At 34.9% G+C, this 25,730-nt stretch overlaps 2 protein-coding genes and 1 non-coding gene across 4 annotated transcripts; 1 reads left to right on the top strand and 2 right to left on the bottom strand.

Annotated features, from left to right (window-relative positions):
- Positions 1–5,486: 5,486 nt before the first annotated feature.
- On the bottom strand, positions 5,487–8,905 carry LOC140035256 (cytochrome P450 87A3-like). Of its 2 annotated transcripts, XM_072075465.1 has the most exons (9): positions 8,636–8,905; positions 7,753–8,077; positions 7,494–7,643; positions 7,075–7,323; positions 6,790–6,879; positions 6,615–6,693; positions 6,268–6,374; positions 6,017–6,144; positions 5,487–5,846 (listed from the first exon to the last, which is right to left on the bottom strand). In XM_072075465.1, the coding sequence occupies exons 1-9, from the start codon at positions 8,830–8,832 to the stop codon at positions 5,753–5,755; spliced, it is 1,419 nt and encodes a 472-aa protein (XP_071931566.1). In that variant the 5' UTR covers positions 8,833–8,905; the 3' UTR covers positions 5,487–5,752. The 2 variants fall into 2 exon arrangements, with proteins under 2 accessions (XP_071931566.1, XP_071931567.1); XM_072075466.1 differs by lacking the exons at positions 6,017–6,144; positions 6,268–6,374.
- A 7,919-nt stretch (positions 8,906–16,824) lies between these two features.
- On the top strand, positions 16,825–21,144 carry LOC140035566 (uncharacterized). Its single transcript, XM_072076839.1, has 9 exons — positions 16,825–17,047; positions 17,300–17,626; positions 17,821–17,905; positions 18,031–18,222; positions 18,330–18,566; positions 19,022–19,849; positions 19,936–20,047; positions 20,145–20,212; positions 20,946–21,144. Exons 1-9 carry the CDS (start codon positions 16,825–16,827, stop codon positions 21,142–21,144), a joined length of 2,271 nt encoding a protein of 756 aa, XP_071932940.1.
- Positions 21,145–25,205: 4,061 nt separating this feature from the next.
- Positions 25,206–25,312, bottom strand: LOC140036066 (small nucleolar RNA R71). The gene has a single exon (XR_011839951.1). It is a non-coding gene; the product is annotated as a small nucleolar RNA R71 (small nucleolar RNA).
- Positions 25,313–25,730: the final 418 nt, after the last annotated feature.

The raw sequence follows: 25,730 nt of genomic DNA, 5'->3' as shown, positions 1-25,730 counted from the left end.
ACAAAGGTTTCAAAGATATTGGTTCTAATGAAGCACTTCCAGTCACAAATATGGCGGATCTAGACATAATTCACAGTTAGCTCTTCCATTACTGCAGGGCCATTCATAACCAAAATGATACTTAGCCAAATCTAGAAATCTCTTATCTGATTTTCTTTCCTATATCAGGAATCAATTGTTATGAAGCATATCTGTGCATTGAACAATGCCAATCAGCCAAAACAGATAAAGAAGAAAATCTGAGACATTTTTTATGCATAATTATCTGAACATTGATACCAAGTGTTAACTCTTTATTTCCCCAAATTTTCTAGCTTCGATTAGATGCAATCATATTGCACCACGTGGAACTTAAAAATCTTCTTTGTCAATGTAGTACATAATGTCTTTCACGTGGGACAATTGGTAAAGTATCGTCACTTACTCCATAATAATAATTTTTCACGTGAGACAATTTAACTTGAAAGTCGAGACCACATCAAGTTTTTGGCCCGATTGCCTTGGATTTCGGATAATATTAGGGCAAAAATAAGCTTATTAATCTAAACTTGTTGTAGTTTTTTAATTTTCCTTGTATGAACGGTGCCAATTTACTAGTTTATATTAAGTAGTAGAAATTGTACTAAATCTTCTTAACTTTGGTGTTTTGTAGTGCATGCACCAATCTCTCCATAACATACTACCGTTCGATCCTGAAATCGAGAAAATGACAAATAGGAGAAGGCATTTAGCATGACAACAAGCTCAACAAGAAGAAGTGGAGAGTGAAAGTGGAATTGTCATTGAATTGCCTCATTTAGAAGAAATGGCGGAGGAACGTGCAAATCGCAATCAACAAGCCTTGAGAGATTTTGCTTTGCCATCTACAGAAGGATCTCAAACAAGTATTGCTTGACTGGAGGTCAATGCAAATAACTTTGAGATTAAGCCGGCATTGATTCAAATGCTCCCACAAGAACAATTTGGAGGTAATACAACGAAGGATCCAAATGCTTATTCAGCTAATTTCTTGGAGATTTGTGACACAATCAAGTTTAATGGAGTAAGTGACGATACTATAAAGCTTTGATTGTTTCCTTTCTCTTTAAGAGATAAGGCTAAGGTATGGCTTAATTCACATGCACCAAACATTTTCATTACTTGAACTGATTTATCCAAGGCTCTCTTGAATAAGTACTTTCCACTTGGAAAAACTGTTAAACTATGCCTGGAAATAACAAGTTTTGCTCAATAAGATAGTAAATCATTATATGAGACTTGGGAGAGGTACAAAGAGTTGCAACGGAGATGTCCACACCTTAGACTTCTTGAGTGGCTAATTGTACAAATCTTCTATAATGGTTTAACATATGCTATAAAAACTCATGTTGATGCAGTTGCAAGTGGAGCACTTATGGGGAAGTCATATGAACTAGATGCTTTAAACATGTTAAGTGCAAAAATGGACAATGTGGCAACAGTGCTAAATAGACATGGTGAGGTCGGTCCAACTTCTAAGGGTAATGTAGCATGTTGTACTCTTTGTGGAGGAAATCATGAAAGTACTAATTGTGCTACTATTGAACAGGTACAATATGTGAACAATTTCAACTGGCCAAATCAAAACAATCCTTATTCCAACACTTACAATCAAGGGTGGAGGAATCATCCAAACTTTGGGTGGAGAGACCAAGAAAATCAACAAAGACTAACCAATCTACAGGCTTTTCAATCAAAGCAAGCACCAGTTGAATCCAAACCCTCATGAGAGATGGCCATTGAAAAATTAGCCAATACTACCAATAGTAATATGGATAGATTAGCTATAACAACCTTGGAGAGATTTGAATGACTAGTGGGAAGAATGGATCAATTAACTTCAATGTATAGAAATGTAAAAGTCCAACTCGATCAAATTACCAATGTCGTGAACCATAGAAACTAAGGGGAGTTACCAAGCAAAATCGAAATCAATCCATGGCAGCATTGTAAGGCAATTACTCTTGGGAGTGGTAGACAATGTGATGGTCCTTTTAATTTTGGGCTTAAGAGAGAAGAAAAAAAAGGAAGAATAAGAGAGTTTGATTAACGACAAGAGAGAAATATTTCAAATAATACCCTATCCAAAAACATTCTTTAATTTTTTTACTCTTTTGGCTATAAAAAATATGTATCAGCTCATTCTAAACTGTAATGAATAATTAAGAAAAAACTATGCAGATGATGTCACTAACCTATGCCTCATTAAAGAATATAAAAATTTTGGTATGCTACATTAAGGGAAATATTTTCTTTGCTGTTTTGATAATAATTTTGGTAAAAACAATTGGAAGAGAAAGTATAAAAATTCATAAAAAAAACTATTATTACAACTATTTTTTCACTTGAGCACTCCTCTCTCTTAACCTTATTGTGTTTTATGTTACCCTAGGTATTTTAACAATTATTTATGCACAAGAATTTGGAAAATAAAAAAGTTGAAATAAAAAAATGATTATTCTAATAAGAGTTAATCTTATATACTTGAACAGTATATATGTTATTATGATTAGATGCATGGCACATACACATAATTGGTATTACTATTAAAGTTAAGATTTACTTAAAAACTTGAAAAGTAAAATAATTAGATTTACATATTAGCTTGTATGCCCATTATCCACTATTATAAAAAAAAAATCCTTATTTACCTTGATTATCGTATTAGTCTAATGAATGCTTTCTTATTCGTACTACGTATATATTACTCTATCTAAATGGTTCGTTTCTTACTGGTATCATGTATTTTTCTCTAACGAAATACCCTTTCTTGCATCAAACAAGTATTCACGTATAATCATGTGCCTCTGCATTGTTTTGATATAACCACTGTAGTACTATTACCAAATTTTATATTTCATTTGCCACTATGTTTTCTACAAAACTGTTGACAAAGCGATTTCAACCTTTGTGTGACTGTTTTCTTTTCTATTCCTCATTTATTTTTTCTTCTTTCATACCAAATATCGTCTGATTGATTCTCTTAATTGCGGAACGACACTTAAAGAAATAAATTGACATCGGCGACTGCTACTTACATCTTCATTATGTACCTTATATACATAGTTTAGAAAAATTTGTATTTATTCCATAAAAACATGAAATTATTTCCATAAACCATGTGAGATCTTTTAGCCACAAGTGAGTTATAAATTAACCACATTTAATTTCACTTCTATACTTCACACAAGCCATTCCTATCATAAAAGACTGTCACACTCATTCAGAGGAGTCCTCCAAAATGCAAGTTGTTTTCATAATTTGTCAGCCTGCATTAGAACTACGAAAGGGGCCAAATTGTATAAGTTTCAACTTGTGTGGTAAATTATAACTATCCCCAACTTCGTGTCCATCAAATTATGAGGTGTGGCCGAAGAGGTTTTTTATTTTTTATTTTTATTTTTTTTATATCAATTACTTCTATAGAGCTTGATAGTTCTTTGATGGAGACTTGGAAGCATGTTCTTAATTCAAGCCAAAAATTGTTAGATTTTGGTGATTTTGAGGTCATTGATGTTTTTCTTTTAAAAAATTAGATGCATCCACAACTTCACCTGCATCGGCAATGCATCAACTTGCCGAAGACCTCCTACACGATATTGCTTTGGTGTTTGTGGGGAAAGAGAGAAGAAAAAATAATGTCAGAGTTTTGGGGGCAATATGTGCGTGGTCTTAGGTGATGCTCTGTGTTAGTCGTGGAGTGCCTTCCAGAATTCAACTATGTGTCGTGCTTAAATGCCATTAGATTGACGTTTTATGGTGGGAGAGTCCATTCCATTCCTACTATATCCAATTACAGCTATGTTTTCAGATTCGGATCAAGAATCGACTCAGCCGAATTCAAAGGTCAGGGTCAATGGTTCAATCGGAATCAATAAGAGATCGAATCGAATGATGTCATAAACACATCTTATATATATTAATAATATATAAAAATAATAATGTATAAAATTTATCCATAAATTGGTGGTTTACAACTTCATTTACATATTTGATAAGTTTAGATTTAGTTCAAAAAGATTCAATTTAAAAAAATTTAAAAATTATAGATAAAAATGTAACTTGAAAATAGATTAGATTATCCTACACTTTGTTAAAATAATGAAGGGCCAAAATGCAATTAACATAAACTTTTAGGGTATTCATCAATGCTAACAAATATCAAATCTAATCCATCTTCCTTATACTTTCTCTGCCAATTCCTCCTCCTTCTACTCTCTCTCTCTCTCTCTCTCTCTCTCTCTCTCTCTCATTTTTCTTCTTCTTTCTCTATATCAGAACTCTATTTTTTTTTTCTTTCATCACACACAATAAATAAACATGAAAGCTCTCTCTTCTCTTCATTCTTTTTTTCCCCTCCTCTCTCTTCTCTTTTCTTTTTTCTATTTTTCTTATTTAATATGAAATCTTTCGAGAACTTAAAGAATTTAGAGAATGGAATTTTTCTCTTGAGTTGGGTTCTTAATGAAACATTTCAGATTCAATAAAAAGAACAATTCACCTAAGCCATGAATTAATCTCAAATTCAAGCAAAGAAGAGGCATAAATGACAGCAGAGTTGAGAAGAAAATTATACGTGTCTATGGCATAAATCATGCTACAATATCCCAGTGAATTAGTTGACATTCACCATTTTATTTGGATTTTTTAGTTGTTGGAAAGTTGCAAATATATGAAACTCTCTACATGGTCAAAGAGTCAAAGGAAAAAAAAACCTTCAAGATAGAAAAATGGAAAAACCGGTTCTAGCCGGTTTTTGGTCAAACTTGAGTTTTTACTGGGTTTGATTGAGCTTTTGACAACTGGCTTTTGAGGAAGATTTGGACCAAACACTTGGCCGATTTGCAGTTTGACCAATCGGTCTGGTCTAAGTTTGAAAACATGGATTTCAGGATAAAGAGGGTCAGGCCATAGAGAAATTCCCTTCATGCCATTGATATCGTCGTACTTTCTTTGTTGGACTGTTCCAAATTATTTGTCACCTCTGTAAATTGGCTAACATATTTGTATTTAATTTCTCCATTTAGTCATTACTCATTAGACACTCCGTAAATGTTCAATGCATGTGCCATTTTATGGGCCTACAGATTATTATCAAGGAAACTAAAACAACTTTTGTAGTATGTAACAGTTACCCAGAAACTAAAACCACAATAATCTAAGATTTGGTAAAATTTTGAAAACTATTGGTAAAACTTTCAATATCTAGGATTTGAATAAAACACGGGATTGAACAAGTATCATGCCCCACAATTCTTTACGTGCTAGTACAGCACTTAGCTTTTCATGAAACGAGAAATGGCACATCAAGTTTCAAATTCTATTCTCTGTTAATACAAATTGCAATTCATGGAGTGCGACAAACTTTACAAGATGGAAAGAGTAATACTTACTACATATTTTTTTGTTCTTGGCTTGATTTGTCCTCATAAATAAAATCATTGTATTGATTTAGTGAAGAAAAACAATTAGTCCAAGCTCAAACTGCAACTATTATAAAATCTTCAACAATTACATAAGTGGAAAGCAACTAAAAAAGAGAAAGGACAACACTCTCCATAGTTTCAAGAAAGAAACCAGCTAGAATGTTGTTTATTAGGCACTTACAACATTACAATGTAATACAGCCCAAAGTAGTAAGCAAACTAATTAATTTTGCAAAACACAGTATATTATTGCATCACAAATACGCTTCTGAAAGGTAAATTCACTGGAGAACTGCCCTGCTGACAATCTATTCGTTCTCCGAAATCTCAATACGCAATCCCTTGCGGAAACGAACACCAATAGGTATCCGGATTTTGTCTCCTTCATCGATAACTCTCCAGCTGAAAATTCAAATTATACAAGCTTTTTGATCAGTTATCATTTTCTTCTTGCAATCGTACATATTAAAAAACCGAAGAAGTTAAGTTGACATCAATTTATAATATATTAGAATTAGCTTCTATATATATTTAACCAAAGATGGCGGGAATTGTGATTTCGAAACCCTTACGTATATTTTGTGGCCATGTAATGCAGAAAAATTGACATCTGCAACTTTGCAAAGTCAGCACCAACGCAAAGCCTCACACCTCCACCAAATGCCATGAAATTTTTTGATCCCGTATGCAAGTCTTTGCCCTTTTGATTGAAATAACAGCAGGGAAAACCTAAATTATTTTTGCTTGATTTTGTATAACTTTTGTTCTGCAATTTTATATTTCTTGTGTGTAAATTACTTGAATCTGTCAATAATTAAATTACCTCCCATCGCCATGGGTTAAATTCATAGGGGTTGTCGTATCGATTAGGATCCAAATGAATTAATGCTGGACAAACCATTATCTTCCAACCAGCAGGAATTGTATACCCTACAAATCATTCGTACTTATTAGTCAAAACTATAAGTTATAATGGAGGAAAGGAAGAACAAAGGAAACAAATTGTTTATTTCTATAGTTTTACTCCCATGAAAAAGATGCCCAACCCAAGTTACTAAAGAGAGTTTTTATTTTCTTTTTTTCTGTAGGAGAAAGGCATCAGGGGTTCAAAATAAAGAAAGTGTGATAAATGATTTTCAAGAAGATGCCAAATGACAGATTGAAGTATACCTTTTATTTCAACATCCTTGAGAACTTTGCGAAAAATCCCAGGGGCAACATTTATAACCCTAACTACTTCATTTATAACCTACAGCAGACAACAAAACTTAATATGTAAATGGTGTAGCTCACTATATGATTCAAATGCTAGATACAATGAAATGTCTGGTTAATTGAAACGTACCATGTGCGTGAAAGTCATAGACTTGTACTCTTTCCATGAAACACGAGAATTTTTAGTTTCTCGCATTTTAAGAATTTTTTCATGCTCTCTCTGCAAAAATGATTAGCTATTTAAGTGTGAAGTAATCTTATACACTCTGTTAACATAAACATCCAATGATGATAATGTACACTGTCAATGTATAGAGAATATTAATCCTTTAAGTATTGAACTTGGACAAGAATTGGAGAATTAGAGGGTAGATACGGATAACAACGGGAGTAATTGTTTTGGAAAGTCATGGACCTTTAGTTCAGCCATAACATTTGGATGGTCATTTAGAAACCTCAGGGTCAAAGTCATAACTGTTGCAGTTGTTTCATGGGCAGCAAACAGAAACAAGAATAGTAAGTCCATCGCAATTTCTTCATTCAAAAAGGTGTCTTCTTTCTCTATTTCCTCAAGTAAATGATCCACAAGGACTCTCTTAGTGTGATTGCCTGAGCGCCTCATCTCAAAGATGTCCTTGATGACCTTCATTGCTTTCTTACGTCCCTGGAAAATGAAAATCATATAGTTCGTTCAATCTGATACAGCATATATGAAAGCATTTATATTTTACATATATTTATAATGAAAATCTTTTTTTTTTTTAGGAATAATGGACTTCGATCTTTCAATATAAAAAGAATTCCAAATGACGAACAACCACTACAATTGATTACTTGTAAGCAAGCATAGAATGCTGTTCCAGGGAAGTTGAGAGGAATTGAGATCAAGCCATCCATGAGTGTCGAATAACATTCTCTCAATTTTTTCCGAGCCTTGCTTTCTTCATAGCCAAGCATCTTCTCGGCAGCAAGTTTAAATAACAACTGTAGAAAATGAGATTGTTAATTACTACTTTTCATGCAATGCTCTGTACGTATAGTCCAAATTCATCCTGATTAATATAATCAAATAGTAGGATGCTAATTAATTTACCTCATCAGTTCCATCTTTAGCATCTACTTTTCCAAGTTTACTCCAAGAACTTAGATGCTCTCGAGTGTTGTCAACCATGTCGTTTATCATCTTCTCTCTTAAGGCTTCAGGGCTAACAAGCTTCAACATTAAGCTCCTGAGGTACTTGTGGAAGTCTCCATGATAGCCAGCTAAACCTTGTTTCCCAGTTATCCGGGTGAAACTCTCACTATAGCAGAGCTCGAAACAATTATTTTCTTGCTGGAAGACACGGTAGTTGACTTCAGCATCAGTTGATATAACGACCGACTGCCCAAGTATATTCGTGCGAAAAATTGGCCCGTACCTGAAAATTCACAAAGAAACAAAGAAAAGACAAGACAAAAGCACAAATAAAATGCAAAAGAATATTAGAGGAGTTGACAAAAAGGGTAATATAGTATATCTTACTCCTGATGATGTTATGTTACAAATGACATGATGATATGTTACAAAGGCAAATTTCAGGGTTTGTTTGGATAGTAAACTTATTCCAAATAATATTTCGCTTGCATCATAAACACATTTTTCAGCTCATCTTTTTATATTTCCAATCACCTTTTTATCTCACATACATCACATCACAAAAAATACTACAGTAATTATTCTAAATAATACTCTATTCAAATAAACCCGTCTCTTAATCTATTACTACTACTGCTGTAATATTGTTAAAATATATATGTGATAGCTAGTCTAGAAGTGGTTAGATAACCAGGAGTATTGAGGTTGGTCCAACAGTTAGAAGAGGGCTATTAGAATTTTTTTCATTATCTAATTCAAGATTTGAATACTGTATCTGATAGATTGGAATGAGAATGGTGTACAGAGGGATAGGAGGTAAAAAAAAAAGGGTTACGTATACCTTGAGATTCTTTTTTGTAGGAATGGTGGGAGATCATCTGTTGCATAAGGGGTCAAGTACTCAATTGTTTCTCCTATAATTGGTAGTCCCATCGAACCTGGTGGTAATACCCCGTTACACTTGGGGTTTCTCCACCTATACACCCAGTGGCTGAATAGCATAACAATAAGAGCAATGATAGCACAAGCAAACAACATGGTCCTTGGTTGTTGCACCCGAAACGCAAGGAAAGAAAGGAAAAGAGAGTAGCTAAAATTGTTACTGTTTTAGATAAAGAGTCGTTGTATAAGGAAATTTGGAAGTTGGAGCTGCTTAAATAGATGGAGAGCGCAAGCTTTGATAACGACGCGCTGTAAGACTATTGGCCATAGACATATTACCTGGTGATCCGAATTTCACAGGAAATTGATGGATCCGAGGCCTCACCATTTGTGTTTCATACAATTTCATATAAGTAGACCTCTAGTATAAATTAGTAGGATTTGGTGCAAATCAAATCCAATTTGATGTAAATCAAGTGCAGTTTAGTATATGTTACCTTATTATTTGGTGTAAATCAGATACACTTTGGTATAAGTTGATTATTGTCATTTAGTATAAGTTGCAATTTGGTATAGATTGAAAATAAATTGTTAATACTACATCAACTTGTACGAAATGGAACTTGTGAAACCCCATTTCTGAAATTGATAAAGAGGCAAAGGAAAAATTGGCTACAGTGGAAGGTTAATGTGAAGACCAATAGTGCTTGGTCAAGGTGGATAGAGAGGGATCCGGGGCCTCACAATTTGTGTTTCGTATAATTTTGTACAAGTTGACCTTTGGTGTAAATAAATAGGATTTCAGTGTGAATCAAATCCAATTTAATGTAAATCAAGTGCAGTTTAGTGTATGTTAATTTATCAATATTTGGTGATTTTCAGTGTGAATCAGATCCAATTTGATGTAAATCACGTGCAGTTTAGTGTATGTTGATTTATTAATATTTGGTGTAAATCAGATACACTTTAGTATGAGTTGATTATTATCATTTAGTATAAATTGAGGGTAATTTGAGATAAATTGAGAGTAAATTATTAATATATACTAACTTGTGCAAAATGGAACTTGTGAGCCCCATTTTCGAGAGGAGAGGCAGCAAAAAATCTATCTTGGACTGGGTCAAAGCCGGTTGCAAATTCAAGCCACGAGTGCAAGCTAGAAACCTTCTAGAAGTAAAAGGTAAAGCTCCCTCCTGGAAATTTGATCACTATAAAGGACAAGGACTTCTCCTCTCCTATATTCTTTCTTCATTTCCTACAATACACACACACACACACACACACATATATATATATATATGACATGTATCTTTAATTATTAACAAGGATTAAAATTAGTAAAATTTAAAAGAGATAATTTTAGAAACCTCCCTTAAGGTTTCTACTAATTTCAGACAGCTTCCCTCACGTTTTGAAAATTACATATACTTTCCCTAGAACATAGATTTGGGTTTCACCTTGATAATGTAAGACCAAAAAAGTTTATGAAAGTCCAAAATTGCCCTCATCTAACAGTTGTAAAAAGTTAAGAATACACTTGTATAATACCAAAATTATGAGTTTTATTGCTTAGCTAATGTCTTGATATTTTCCATCCCCATAATTTTCTATATCCACCCAAATTTTCAAACTTTTTTCACTTCTTCTTCAAATCAAACTCTTTGTCTTAGATGTCAAAATTCACCATTGCAATTCTTAATTTACAATCTTTATCTCTCTATAGGTTTCTTCCATATATTGCTCACCAAACCCTTGGTTATACAACTCACAATCCTTACCTTTTTTCCACTCAAACATCCAAGTTCTCAATTTCCAAAATTCTTCTAACCTCTGCTGTCAACATTTGGGTTGGTCATCCTAAATCAACCCATATTTTTTTCTCTGAATTGACACAGTTTTATTGAGAGCAAGTTTGATGTCCATTAAGATGATCCAGGCAAAATATCAACAAAGTGTAAGGTTGGAGTAGTAGTTTTAATACAGTCTATCAAATTATACTTTCCCGTAATCCAATAGATTTTTTATATTCAATGATATGAACAATTGGGTTGTTGATGGTGATGATTGCTTCCATCATCATCAACTGCAGTGACATATTTGAGTGATGGAAGGAAGGAGGCATCTTTCTTGATTATCATATTTGAGTAAAAAAAGGTTATTATTTAATGGTCAAGGCTAAAATAATTTGGCCACAATATATGGCCTGGTTAAGAATAATTGTTTTCCTTTCTTCATTTTCCTTTTTACTGTTATCTTTTCTCTTTTTTATCAATGGTTTATCTTTTGAAAAATTATGAACGTTATTATAACATTGTCTATCATCAAGGGAGGTAAGTGTAATATTGAAAATCTCAAGGGAGCTCAGTGAAATTGTCAGAAACCTCAGGGAAGGTTTCTGAAATTATCTCAATTTAAAATGATCTTGTTACTTCTTAGTAAATAAAGACACGTGTCATTCATCCAAATGTACATTGTAGGAAATTGAGAGAGAATTCATTGGAGAGAAACCAAATTCTTCCCTATTGCCTAAACATCCATTGCCCCCGCACCTAATCCGCCCTGCGCGCCTAAGGGAAAAAAGTTTATAATGAATAAAAATATATATATAATTAGTAAAAAATATATTTAATAATTTAGTATAAATATATAATTAGTAAAAGGTATATCATTAATAAAAAGTATATAATAGAATAAATATATCATTAATAAAAAGTGTAATTAGTCATTTAGTATAAACGTATTAGTATAACTAATCAATAATTTATATTAGTATAAATATATAATTATTAGTATGACTGATAATATTAATTATATTACATCTACATACTATGATATCTATAACTAATAATATAATTATTATAATTAAAATATTAAATATGTTATACATGTAATTATAATATATTCTTATGATTTTTCTTAATGCTTGATTTTCATCTTTTTTTGTCTTTTGTGGGATGAAAAGAAACAACATTTGTTGGGTTTTGTAGAAATAGTTTGATTTTAGTTAATTTAGAAAATGACAATGTGCGTTAAATCATTAAATAGTGATGATTGGCCTCTCATTTGTAGACATTCTTCATCGTCTTTTTTTTTAAGTTGGTTGTTTTTAATTTTCATTTCTAGAAATAGTTTAAATGACAAAGGTGATGCCTTATGGTGAACTTTGTCCAAGATATACTGGTATGCGTGTGCGATTCATCGATGATGATGACGGTGACTTCTTATGGTCAAGTTTCTTGAAGTTTTGCCAGACAAGTTCTCCCAGTCATTCTCCTGTTCCAGTTCCAGAGCTTTCAACATCTGTGGCACGTGCTACGTGTTTAGAAAAAGCTAACAGTTGTGCATTTTTTTATTTATTTTTAGGTGCACAAGTTCTCCCAGTCATTCTCCTGCGTTCCAGATTCCAGAGCTTTCCAACAATTAATCTTTGGCACGTGCTACGTGTTTAGAAAAAGCTAACAGTTGTGCATTTTTTTATTTATTTTTAGGTGCACAAGTTCTCCCAGTCATTCTCCTGCGTTCCAGATTCCAGAGCTTTCCAACAATTAATCTTTGGCACGTGCTACGTGTTTAGAAAAAGCTAACAGTTGTGCATTTTTTATTTATTTATTTTTGTTGTTGACGAAGTTATGTGCACAAGTTGAAAATAATTGCAAGGACTTCTGCATGCCTCCTTCTAGAAACTCTATTTAATTTAGGCACGCGAATAAAATTACGAAGAGCCCAGCCATTCATCTGTCGCGGATGCGACACGCTATTACGACAGCTTTTATTAGGATTGCAAATGAATCGAACTGCTCGCTAATAATTTGAACCCAAGTTCAAGTTGAGTTCGAGTTGATCAAATCGAACTCGAGACACGAGTTTGAGTTGATCAAGCCAAATTCAAACTCGAATTCGCGCTTACAGACACTTATTTCGTTAGCTCGCGAGCCGAATCGATTATATATATGTATACATTTTTTTATTTTAATAGTAAAATTACATACGTACCCCTAATATTTTATTATTTGTTAAAAATAATTATTTTATTTATTTCCTAAAAATAAAATAATTATTTTTATTTTTTTAAGTTCGAACTCAACTCGAATTTGAGTCGAACTCGCCCTCGAGCTTTACATTGAAAACTCATCGAATTCGAACTCGAGTTCGAGTTTCATAAAATTAAATTGATATTAGATTCGATTAGACCAAAACTCAACTCAACTCGATTCGTTTGCACCCCTATCTCCTACCATGTAACGATCCCTTTATCACTAACGGTGGTTGTCAAATTAGTCAGGCTCATCCCTTTATTATTGATAGGATGGCAATTGGAACGGGTGTCCCGCAGAGTCCAGTCCCCAGAATTTTGGTACTAGTTCATCTTATGCGTTCCTTGTTTTACAGAATTTTGGGACCAGTCAGCTCCAAAATATGTAACTAACTTGAAAGCATATGCTAAAATTGCATGTATAATAACATGTGAATTTATATTCACTGATTACTAATTTTGTTTAAACATAAACAACTAAAACAATATATATGATTTGCATGTCAGCGTATTAGTGTATTAATCATCCACCATAGAAAGCAATCAAGTCATCTGGGGGAACCATTGGATCTTGGTCCAATGGTATTGAAGGCGGTCACTTCGGATCGCCTTATCCGAAATGGTGCCATGGCCGTGGTTCTTCCTGTCACCTCGAATAGATCTCGGCTAGGTCTCTACAACCTCTTGTGAGCCTCGGCCTTTATGACCCAGATGGCCGTCGTATCTCAGCCGCACGCGGTTGATGTCAGCTAGCCTGACATGTCATTAAGGGCCACCACTTTAACTGAAGACCCTAGGACCCTTTATTGAGAATATGCGGGACCACCAGACAAAGTACCTGAGCTACTGTCCCCTGTCAGGAACAGAGGCCGCAGGTACAGAGCGGAGCAGTAATTCTCAGGAAGCGGGACCCAGTGGCTTAAACCCACTGTCCTTCCCTTCACTCTCACACTCTATAAATACCTGTTGTTCACTTCTCACAAGTAAGACTACTGTTACACTCGTACTGTTCATTACTTTTTATTCTCTCTCTATACTGACTTGACCGTCGGAGTGATTCCAGGGGACAAAGCCCCGCCTCTCACTTCGGAACAGCACTCCTGCCTCTTACTTTCACTTCACAGAAAGAGGGAGCTAAATTAGGTCAGCTCGGCTACCTAACCAGAAATCACCTCTTCAGGTATGATTAGGAAAAACCTCTTTAAACTCTCTTGTGTATTAGATTAAAGATTCAAACCCTGCCTAAAGCATTATACGGAAGTGTGTAGCTTCTTTGTTCTTAAAAAAAATCCAGAGCGTATGGAACCACTTTTTCAAGTTGACCCTTAATTAGAAAAGAGAGTTTAGTTCTTTATTGTTGAGAAAAATTCCAACGCAAATTTACGGTGAAATCCCGATGGACATGCGGCCACCAAAAACCCACACTGCGTTTCTTATTTGGAAGCACTAAATATAAGAGCCAGCCGTCCTTTCCTTTTGGTTACCTGGCACTACTCTAATTATTCTAGAAAAAGGTACCCTCAAAGTAAAATAAGACAAATTGATGTAAATTCCTAATATGAGTGGAAGACTAATCATCCGCGGAAAAAAGGAATTCAATTCCAACAATGGCAACTCGGACTCGGCGACTTCCATGCATACGAATCCCGAGTTTCGCGGACTTGACAGGAAATTTTGACCGCACCCCATGTCAAATTTGTTCATAACCTTCTAAAAATCGCCCTTTTATTCACTTTTTGTTTCATTTTTCTATAATTAATATCAAATATCAAATATGAGTAGAATCTATCAATTAATGCAATATTTGACTGAAATCAAAGGAAAAACAACCATAAATTTAATAACAAAAGTATAACCTATCAGAGTGCGGCAGTGCACTTGTTTGACCTGATAATTCATCCTGTACTTCCCATACAAGTCACTTTAGGCTCCTCCTACCCTACAGTAAATAATTTTGAAAAGGTTTAAATTCTAAAACACTTAAAAAAGGTTTAAATTCTAAAACACTCTAAAATACATTGTATAGTAAATCTTTTAAAATACAATATTACAATTTTATTTTTGAAAGGCACCCTGAGGAATATTTAATCCACGGAACCCTGTTTTCTCTACTCCTCAATGTCCTCCTCCATCCTTCAACATCATGATGGATAATGGCTAACAACCTCAAATCCTCGTACGAATGATGGCTGGATATCATAAATGAGAGGCGTGACAATGGAGAACAAGTTGCCTGAGTGATTTTACAAAAGACGGAACTCATAAGAATGACTTGTCCCAAAATTCTGTAGGAGGACAATAATTTAGTATGGACTGGTTCTAAAATTCTGCCGAAGGACAAGAGTGGTCACATTCGGGGTGTATGATATGTTAGTGCCAATCAATGTCAATATTAAAAGAAGAAAGAAGAATGCGATCTAGCGTGAAGAACATGGGCATTAATCTGTATTTACAGGTTCCAACGTGGTGGCGCAAAAATGTCAAGCAAAGTGAAAATTACTTTAACTATTTAATATAAGTTGTCGCCACACCAAACTTTTCACCATTAATCAAACCTCTACATATTAGACAAATAGAATCAAAAATTAATTTGTCTATTTTGATGACAAAAATATTTCACAAGAAGGAAGGGCACTAATTAAAACTTGACAGATTTCGTATCGACATAATAAACATGGAATGGTCCAATAACAATATGGAAACACAACAGTTTGGAAGGACTGATCGTTGTGACACTTTTTTTTTTTTTTCTAAATGTTCCATTTTTATGTAGTTAATAAAAATAAAAAAAATTTATAAATTGACAAATTTTTACACACGCTCATACTTCAATGCTAATTCAAGTTAAAACTACATCGTTTTATGTATAATTGACACAAGTGGTGAAATGTATTATAACCTGTGTTGATTTTATAAGTTTATGGCACTTAAGATATTGAACAAATGGAGAGATCGATGGAAAAAATTCTAACGAAAAGGAGAATCTCATTTACGATCTATATTAAATTTATTTGATAAACTGTTTAAAGTTAAATCATTGATATCATGACATGCAAGACCCTTCACTTGTCCCGATGGACACAAAGCTATAGGGCAAAATATGTTAGCTATGATTGATTAAATAGATGAGCATGCAAGAGACCCCATATAATTAAGTAGATATATAAACTTGGTGTTGCAAAGCTTCTCTCTCTCTCTCTGTAAGTGAGTTTAAAATTTTTTAACGGTAAATTACACATAACACTCTTGTAGTTTCGCACATTATCATATGATTCTCTAACATTTCAAAATATCAACTTCATGTCCTTGTAGTTCCATGTAAATAAGAAACTTGATAGAAAATAGCCTCCATAATATCGTTAATTGAAATATAAATATTGTCCTCATTTAAACACTAAATTGAACCACGGCCTTATCACCTTGAACAAAATTCTAGGGGATTTTGTAGATAAAGGCAAAAACTACAGGAGTAAAGTATATATCCATACAGATTATAGTCAAATTAAGTAAATGTTATGATTTTATCACACGTATTTTTGGAGGGCATTTGATTCAATCGCAGTGATCAGTAGTGCTTTCTATCTATTTTTCAGTTGGCATAAAATCATAGGGGATGATGTGGATATGTTAAAACTTTAGGGGATCATATGGTAAAATGTAAATCTTTTGGGAGGTTATATGTAATGTACCATTTTCTTTTCTAATGACCTATAGAAAATATTCACTTCTCTAGGAAAAATTACTGTTGACCAAAGGTGTATTTAGACTTATACGCTAATTTTTCAACTTACAGCTTATGCATTCGGGTTACTTTCTTGCCTGGTTACACATTCTTCTTCTTCTTCTCTTTTTCTTCATCTCTTGCTCCATTTCTTTCTCCATCTCTTCTAATTCCAGACCTAATTAGGAAAATTGAATTCTAGAACTTGACATTTGGTATCAGAGCTATCGATCCTTGGCTGCTGGTGATATCGACCATGGCAAAGAATACTCGATATCGGTCTCCGGAAGATCAACTCAAGAAATAAGAAAGTAGACCCCAAGAGATAGTGTAATCCATGGCCACATTTCAAGCTACTTGTTAGAATGAGTTGCAGCAGAAGTTCCACAATGAGATGGAACACAATAACTCTAGATTGGAGGCAATTGTGGGCAATCTAGATCAGAAGTTCAACAAGATGGAGCAAAAGTTCAACACCCTATTAAAGGTGATGATGAAGGAAAAGGGGCTTCAGGACAATGACGTAAGAGCATTAGAACCAATTCTACCAACTCCACTAGTACATTTGAAATTGATGACTCCAAATGGGGTGCCAGGATCCCAACATGAACCAAGAGGTAAACCATTTGTACCCAATTTGCCTAGAATAGAGTTGCCAATGTTCTCCTCGAGTAACCCTAGGGAATGGTTAACAAAATGTCAGAAATATTTCTTGAATTATCAAATACTAGAGAATTAGAAAATAGATATGGTTGAAATGTTTTTGGAAGGAAAAGCTGACAATTGATTTCAAGGGGTGAAGAGAGCAAGGCCTCGGTTATCTTGGGGGGAATTCAGTGAATTGTTATGTGAGAGGTTTTCTGGAAAAGGGTCCCTTGATATAGCGGAGGAGTTTAATAAATTGCAACAGAGAGGGACAGTTGAGGAGTATGAGGAAAAATTTGAAGAACTAAAGACTTTGATGTTAACCAGGAATCCAAAATTTGACAAGTCATATTTTGTTTCCAATTTTATCAGTGGCTTAAAAGATGAGATCAAACCCATGGTAAAGATGTTCAAACCACAGACACTATTAAAAGCCTTTGAAGTTGCTAAGTTGCAAGAATGCTTCTTGGAAATTCAGTCCAAACAATCTAAGTCTTCTGGGAAGATTGCATTAGAGCCTATATTTGGGATGTATAAGAATCATGCAAGTGGTCAGAGCCATCCTAGCTCATAAAGACTTAACGTAACTGCTCCAACTTCCAAGAAAATTGATTCTGCACACAGAGAGTTCAGTAAAATTTCAGTTGAGGAAATATAGTATAGGCGCAAACATAACTTGTGTTACAGATGTGGGAAGAAGTTTGGAGTTGGCCATCAGTGTAAACCAGGAGTTTGAACTACATAGGCATTAATGAGGAAGAAGAACCAACTTTGAGGATGCAGAAAGGGAGCAAGATGAACACACAGGTAGAGTGGGTGAACTTGCTGAGGTATCCTAAAATGCCTTATCTAGAGCCATAAAGAGAAAGTCAATAATGTTGATAGGTAATCTAGGAGGTTTGCCAGTCAAGATTTTGGTAGATACAGGAAGCTTTGATAGCTTCATTCGTCATAGGATTGTCAACCTGTTGCATTTGTCCCGTCAAGCAGTTAATCCTTTCATTGTGATCCTGGCAGATGGGACTAACATAACTAGTGGAGCAATCTATCCCAACATGGCCTGGTTAATACAAGAATACCAATTCCAGTTTGATCTAAAGATAATGGAGCTGGGAGGATGGGATATCATCCTTGGAGTAGACTGGATGTGTTAATTCAATCCTATCACATCCAACTTCCATACTCTCAACATTGCTCTTAGCAGCAGGGGAGATTTACTGCACCTTTAAGGCTTCATAAACCAACCTGCAATAGAGCTGGTGAGAGGCAAGGACCTCAGATCATTTATACAGGAAAAGTAGAGAAGTTGTGTAGCCTTGCAGGCAAAACTAAAAGGGAATCAAGAGGAGAGTCTCCCAGAAACAATAGAAAGAGTCCTGCAACAATACCCCAAGTGTTTGCTACTCCAAAGGGGCTATCTCCAGAAAGAGAGCTGGACCACCAGATCATTCTTAAACCAGGAGCTGAGCCGTTCAAGCTCAAACCACACAGGTGCCCCCATTCCCAAAAAATAGAAATTAAAAAATAGGTTACTGACATGCTCTCAAATAGGATTATTATACATAGCACTAGTCCTTTTGCTTCCCCTATACTGCTAGTTAAAAAGAAGGACAATTCTTGGAGGTTGTGCATAGATTGCAGGAAGCTGAATGAGTTAACTGTAAAGGATAGGTTCCCCATCCTAAACATAAATGAATTACTAGATGAGTTGCATGGCACAAAGTACATATCCAAACTAGAACTTAGAGCTAGTTATCACCAACTAGTGGTTAAAGCGGTTGACACCCCTAAGACTGCCTTTCAAACACATCACGGCCATTTTGAATTCTTGGTGATGCCCTTTGGATTGATAAATGCTCTAGCTACTTTCCAAGCTTTGGTGAATAGGATATTTCAGCCATATTTGAGGAAATTTGTGTTAATTTTGATGATATCCTGATTTGAAGTCCAACTTTGGAGTTGCATGCACAACACTTGCAAACTGTGCTAAGAGTTTTGGCTGATAACCAACTATACTGTAAGAGATCCAAATGCTCATTTGCTCAGACTTCAATAAAATACCGAGGACATGTGATCTCTAAAGCTGGAGTAAGTATGGATTCAACTAAGATAGAATGTATAAAAACCTGGCCTATTCCCAGTACAGTCAAAGAATTGAGAGGATTTTTGGGGTTAAATGGATATTACAAACGATTCATTAAGGGCTATGGGGTGAGCTGTAAGCCTCTAACTCAACTATTAAATAAAGAGAGGTTTGTATGGAACCATAATGCTCAAATAGCTTCTGAAGATCTCAAAAAAGCTATGACTACTGCACCAGTATTGAGCATGCCAAACTTTGAACTTCGTTTTGTAATAGAAATTGATGCATGTGAAGTAGGCATTGGGGCAGTATTGATGCATCAAGGACATCTTGTAGCCTTCCTTAGCAAGGCCCTATCAACCCAGAACCTGGGACTATCAGTATATGAAAAGGAGCTATTTGCTTTAGTACTGGCTGTAACCAAATGGAAGCACTACTTGGTTGGCCATCACTTTGTCATTAGGACAGATCACCAAGCCCTCAAACACCTATTGGAACAGACGCTTACAAATCCATTACAACACAAATGGCTCACCAAATTGTTAGGCTTGGATTATAAGATACAGTACAAGAGGGGTTCAGACAATGGAGTGGCTGATGCTCTTTCTAGGAGAAGGGTAGAGGGAACTAGTGACAGTAATGCAGTTGTACATCAGATATGTGCCATTTCCGTAGTACAACCAGCTTGGATGTAAGAGTTGCTTGAGAGCTATGATGGGGATGCAGAAGCTCAATAGAAAATATCTGAGTTCCTGTTAGATCCGAATGCAATTTCAGATTATCATCTGGAAAATGGGGTGCTAAAGTTCAAAGGTATGTGGGATCTACTAATAATGTCAAAATCAACTTAATTAGAGCTCTACATGATTCAGCTATTGGGGACATTCTGGTCAGAGGGGTGTTTATATAGGGTACAAACTCTATTCTACTAGCTTGGGATTAAGAGAGATGTCATCTGGTATGTCAGATCTTGTGATGTTTGCCAGAGAAGCAAACATGAAAATGTCCTTTACCCCAGACTGCTACAACCTATACCAATACCCCAACAGGCCTGGTCATACCTGTCCATGGATTTTATTGAACAACTTCCTCTATCTCATAGATTTGATACTATTTTAGTAGTGGTGGATCGGTTAACCAAGTTCAATCATTTCATTAAGCTCAATCATCCATATTCAGCACAACAAATAGCTTAGGTTTTTCTTGACAATGTATATAAATTACATGTCTGCCAGAATCAATAATTTCTGACTGAGACAGAATCTTCATTAACAGATTTTGGCAGGAGTTGTTTAGCATGCTAGGAATAAATCTACATTACAGTTTATCCTATCATCCTCTGTCTAATAGTCAAAGTGAAAGGGTGAACCAGTGCCTAGAGAATTATCTCAGGTGTATGTGCAGTAAACATCCTTCACACTAGACTAGTTGGTTACTTACAGCTTAACTTTGGTACAACACTAATTTCCATACAAGCTTGTAGGTAACGCCATTTGAAGCATTATATGGGTACAAACCAAACCATATACCTCTGGGACCTTTCGATTAGAGTATCATACCTGCTACAACTAACATGGTACAGGAAAGGTTCCAAGTTATATCCCTCATCAAGGAGAACCTAGCCAAAGCTCAAAATCGTATGAAACATTTCGCTGACAAACACATGACTGAAAGAGTTTTTCAGGAAAGTGATTGGGTGTTCCTCATGTTACAATCTTATAGGCAGCAGACAGTAGTCATTCGTAGGAATCTGAAGTTGACTGCTAACTATTTTGGGCCTTTCCAAGTTATTGCGAAAATGGGAGCAGTAGCCTACAAACTAAAATTGCTAGAGGGAGCTCGATCCATCCAGTATTCCATGTTTCTTTACTGAAAATGAAGGTTGGGATTACTCAAACTATTGCATCTACTCTGCCAGAACTGGATGTAGCAGATCATTGTTTTTTGAAACCTGAGAAGGTTCTTAAAAGGCGGGTTATCATGTGAAATTTGCAGCCAATTATGCATTACTTGGTGAAGTGGAGTGATTTGCCAGAGTTAGAATCATCTTGGGAGAACAGGAGCTTCATTGACAAACAATTTCTAGAAATCCAAGGTTGAGGACAAGCTTCTTTTAAGGGGAATGGATTGTCAAGAACTTCTCAAATTAAGAGGATGTCGTTTTATTCAAGAAGATATGCATTTGGGTCAAAGAGGATTAGCTTACTTGAATACTACATCGTTAGATTTAAGCTGATAGTTATTTCCTTACTGCAGTTAGTTAGGAATAATTGCATAAATAACCCTCCCTTGTAACAGAAAAATGGTTACGGAACTTAATACAAAAATTACTTTCTCTCTCTATTCTGTTATGCTTTCTTCTTCTTCTCTTTCTCTTCGTCTCTTACTCCATTTCTTTCTCCATCTCCTCTAATTCCAGACCTAATTAGGAAAATTAAATTCTAGAACTTGACATCCGTCCATGGAAATTTGGGACTAGTCCATTCTGTGCGTTCCTTGTTTTGCAGAACTTTGGGACCAGTCCGTCCCAAAATATCTAACTTGGAAGCATGTGCTAAAGTACATATGGGATAACTGTAGAAACCTCTCTTGAGGTTTTTGATAGTTGCATTCACCTTTCCTAAGGTTTTGAAAATAGCACTAACTTCCCCTGAACTTAAAGTTTTGATAGCAAATTCAGCCAATGTCAGAGAAAGTACCATTAAGAAAGTCTTTTAAGAAGTGAGATATTAATTTTGTTTCATTTGTACCCTTTTTGCCTCTCGTGAAGTTGCATTAGTAAAAAAATGTAAAACTTGTGATATATATTGGACAGCTACAGACTCCATTCCTATTAACCTCTTTGGACTTAAGCTAGAGCAATTTTTTGTTTCTTCCCATTTTTTGTGTTTTTATTGACTAGGAACAACTACTCCTTTTGGATATTGGTCTTCCAGACAAGCAAGACAATTACAGTTAAACATTATTGTTCATGAAGTGTAAAACTCAAAAAAATTTCACCAAAAAGTCATAGGAGAAACATTTAATGAAACTAATATAGATGGGGAGACAATTTACACACATGCAGGTATATGTGTAGGAGAAAAAGTATAAATATCAATAATAATATATTAATCACACACCATAATAACAAGGCCCTCAAATTTCATTCTTCTCAACTGAAAATAATATTAACATTCCCTATGTATAGATTAGAAGACTTAGCAAACAAGCCCTATGACTACAAGAAATTTTCTAATAAAATATTAATTCCTAAACAATAAAGCTATCATAATTTGAATCAAATAGAATTACAAAGATCTTAACATGACTAAAATACTACTGAATAATAATATGAAAATTTCTAAATTTGAGTCTTGATTTAATATACCAACATGAAGTTTTGTGTGTTTAATACATATGAGTAGTTAAACTCTTTCTTCCTAAGGAGAAAGATGAGTATATAGCTTCTTAGCTTGTGTTCACTTGAGTTTATTCAAGGGTGATTTGTGAACTTGGTTGTTCATTTATTTGAATCTCGCATTTACGGTTATTGATCACAAACTATAAATCATCCAATCATGTGTTTTTGCATGAAATTGCCTTGCAGGTGTAGTTCGTGATATATGAACCTTAGTTTGCATTTTCACGTTAGTAGAAGGTGCATCTAAGTGAATTCAAGCTTGCAATTTTTTTTGAGTTTCATGAACTTGTGCTAAATTAATTCATCATGTCAATAGGTGAAGATTTAGTATAAGTATGTTTGTTTATTTGTGAAAGCAATATACAAACAATTGTGAAAATTACTTCCTTAAAAATCCACAAATCAATAACCCTAATCATCCAAGTTAAGCACTTGTTTTGAGTTATAAGGGATCCTAATCCTTAGGATTTCTCTTTATTTGAATCTTAAGCTAACTTAATCTAACTTGTTCTTTGCTTTTGATTTAACTCTTGTTCTCTACTGCCTACATGGTTGGTTGTACCAACTTACGGTCGATTTTATGTTACTTTTTATGGCCGGTTGTGCCGCTTAATCCTTTATATTTCTTGTTTATTTACTTAATCGGTGTTTAAATAATAAAGCAAGTTAAAAAGCCATAGTATGTAATCAAGTCCTTGGGGGATCGACCCTTAATTATCACTATACTCAATACACGATCCGTATACTTGCAAAAAATCAGAGTATAAAGGCAAAAATTGATTGATAATTGGGAGAATTTAACTTGAAAGCTTAGATCACATCAAGTTTTTGGCTCGTTGTCGGGGATTTCAAATAATATTAGGGCAAAAACAAGCTTTATTAATCAAACCTGTTTCAGTTTGTTGACCTTGGTCCCTAGTTTTTTATATTTACAAAACAATGGATAATACTAATATCTCTTCAAGAAATATTTTCAGTTATAAAGCAAATCAGATTCAAAGATCAAGTGCAATTGAAAGGGACAAAGACTGCTGAAAACTGTTGGACGCTTGGATCGGACGTCCGATAATCATTGCGCAACTTCAGACGCATGAAGAACTCCACCATCGGACGTCCGAAGAAAATAAAACATTTCCCTTGACTCACTAACCTCGATCGAACGCAAGTATCGAACGTCCGATAGGATCGTTCAAATTTGACGAAAGCTGTCGGACGCTCACAAAGACAATACCGGACGTCCGATAGAATTGAGATATTCCTTCTAACTCATTGTCTGCTTTCGGATGCAAGCACCGGACGTCCGATAGAATTGAAGAAGATTTTTCAAACTCACTGCCTACTGTCGGACGCAAGAAACCAGACTACCGGACGTCCGATACTCCAACGGCTAGTTGACTCTTCAGCTACTTTCTATCCGTTGGAAGCATTAATGAAGCACTTTCTTGGTCTCCTATAAATGGAGCATGGTCAGAAACTTCAAATAACTTTTGCACACTGAAGATACAAAAGATCTAGAGTGATTTTAGTGAGAAAATACTCTCCAAGGAAGATTTGTAGTCTTAGTGGTGTGAGGTTCATTGTAAGCTTTTCATTTGTGAGTGAATACTTCCTGAGTGTAGCTCTACGAGGGTTATCCTGAGGGATAGTAAAACTTTCTAACTTGACCGAGTGGAGTTTGGGGCAAGAAGGAGGTGAACCTTCCTTTATACACAAGAGTGATTGTAATTCATCAATTTGAATTAATCTACAAGTTCAAGAGGAGTTGGGTAGTTAATTGGTTTGCAATTCTTTCCTTTTTATTTACTTATTGTTACGTTTGTGATCTTTACATTGCTTATTTCTTTTACTTCTCTCAAGTGATCTTGTTCATTCATTAATTGATTCATTGTGTGATCACTTAGAAAAGAGGGTAAATTTCATATTGAGCAAAAAATGCCCATAAGTTAATTAGGTTTTTAATCAACCTTATTCACCCCCTCTTAGGTTATCTTCGATTCTTACACAGTTTTAATTTTCCTTGTATAAACGGTGCCAATTTACTACTTTATATTAAGTAGTAGAATTTGTACTAACTCGTCTGAACTTTGATGTTTTGTAGTGCATGCACCGATCTCTCCGTAACATACTACCATTTAATCCTAAAATTGAGAAAATGGCAAATAGGAGAAGGCGTTTGGCATGACGGAAAGCTCAACAACAAGAAGTGGAGAGTGAAGGTGAAATTGTAATTGAATTGCTCCATTTAGAAGAAATGGCAGAGGAACACACAAATCGCAATCAACAAGTCTTAAGAGATTTTGCTTTGCCATATACGGAAGGATCTCAAACAATTATTGCACGACCGGCAATCAATGCAAATAACTTTGAGATTAAGTCAGCACTGATTCAAATTCTCTGACAAGAACAATTTGGAGGCACTACAACGAATGATCTAAATGGTCATTTAGCTAATTTTGTGGAGATTTGTGACACAATCAAGATTAATGGAGTTAGTGAAGATGCTATAAAGTTTCGATTGTTTCTTTTCTCTTTAAGAAATAATGCTAAGGTGTGGCTTAATTCACATGCACCAAACACTTTCACTACTTGGGCCGATTTATCGAAGGCTTTCTTGAATAAATACTTTTCACCTAGAAGAACTGCTAAACTACGCATGGAAATATCAAGTTTTGGTCAGTAGGATGGTGAATCATCATATGAGCCTTGGGAGAGGTACAAAGAGTTGTAATGGAAATGTTCACATCATGGACTTCTCGAGTAGCTAATTGTACAAATTTTCTATAATGGTTTAATATATCCTATGAAAACTCATATTGATGCTGCTACAGTGGAGCACTTATGGGAAAGTCGGCCAATGAGTCTCAACAATTAATTGAAGAAATGGCGGCCAATAACTACCAATGAACTAACGATAGAGGTAATACTAAAAGACATGCAGGAATGAATGAGTTGAACGTTTTAAACATGTTAAGTACAAAAATGGACAATGTGATGAAAGTGCTAAATAGATAAGGTGAGGTTGATCCAACGTCTAATGGTAATGTAGCATGTTGTACTCTTTTGGAAAAAAATCATGAAAGTACTAATTGTGTTACTATTGCACAGGTACAATATATGAAGTGTATCAATTGACCGAATCAAAACAATCCTTATTCCAACACTTACAATT

The sequence above is a fragment of the Coffea arabica genome, chromosome 2c (genome assembly GCF_036785885.1).
Source record: "Coffea arabica cultivar ET-39 chromosome 2c, Coffea Arabica ET-39 HiFi, whole genome shotgun sequence".
Taxonomy (NCBI): domain Eukaryota; kingdom Viridiplantae; phylum Streptophyta; class Magnoliopsida; order Gentianales; family Rubiaceae; genus Coffea; species Coffea arabica.
The sequence above is the reverse complement of the archived record's forward strand: the minus strand, read 5'-3'. Positions and strand labels throughout refer to the sequence as shown.

Coding starts and splice junctions, on each gene's coding strand:
- LOC140035256 (XM_072075465.1), bottom strand. CDS start 8,832: ATGTTGTTTGCTTGTGCTATCATTGCTCTTATTGTTATGCTATTCAGC. Junction 7,644..7,752: donor CTAAAGATGGAACTGATGAG/GTAAATTAATTA, acceptor CATTTTCTACAG/TTGTTATTTAAACTTGCTGC. Junction 6,145..6,267: donor TTAACCCATGGCGATGGGAG/GTAATTTAATTA, acceptor TTCAATCAAAAG/GGCAAAGACTTGCATACGGG.
- LOC140035566 (XM_072076839.1), top strand. CDS start 16,825: ATGGAACACAATAACTCTAGATTGGAGGCAATTGTGGGCAATCTAGAT. Junction 18,223..18,329: donor ATCCTTGGAGTAGACTGGAT/GTGTTAATTCAA, acceptor AACCTGCAATAG/AGCTGGTGAGAGGCAAGGAC. Junction 20,213..20,945: donor CCAATACCCCAACAGGCCTG/GTCATACCTGTC, acceptor GGCCTTTCCAAG/TTATTGCGAAAATGGGAGCA.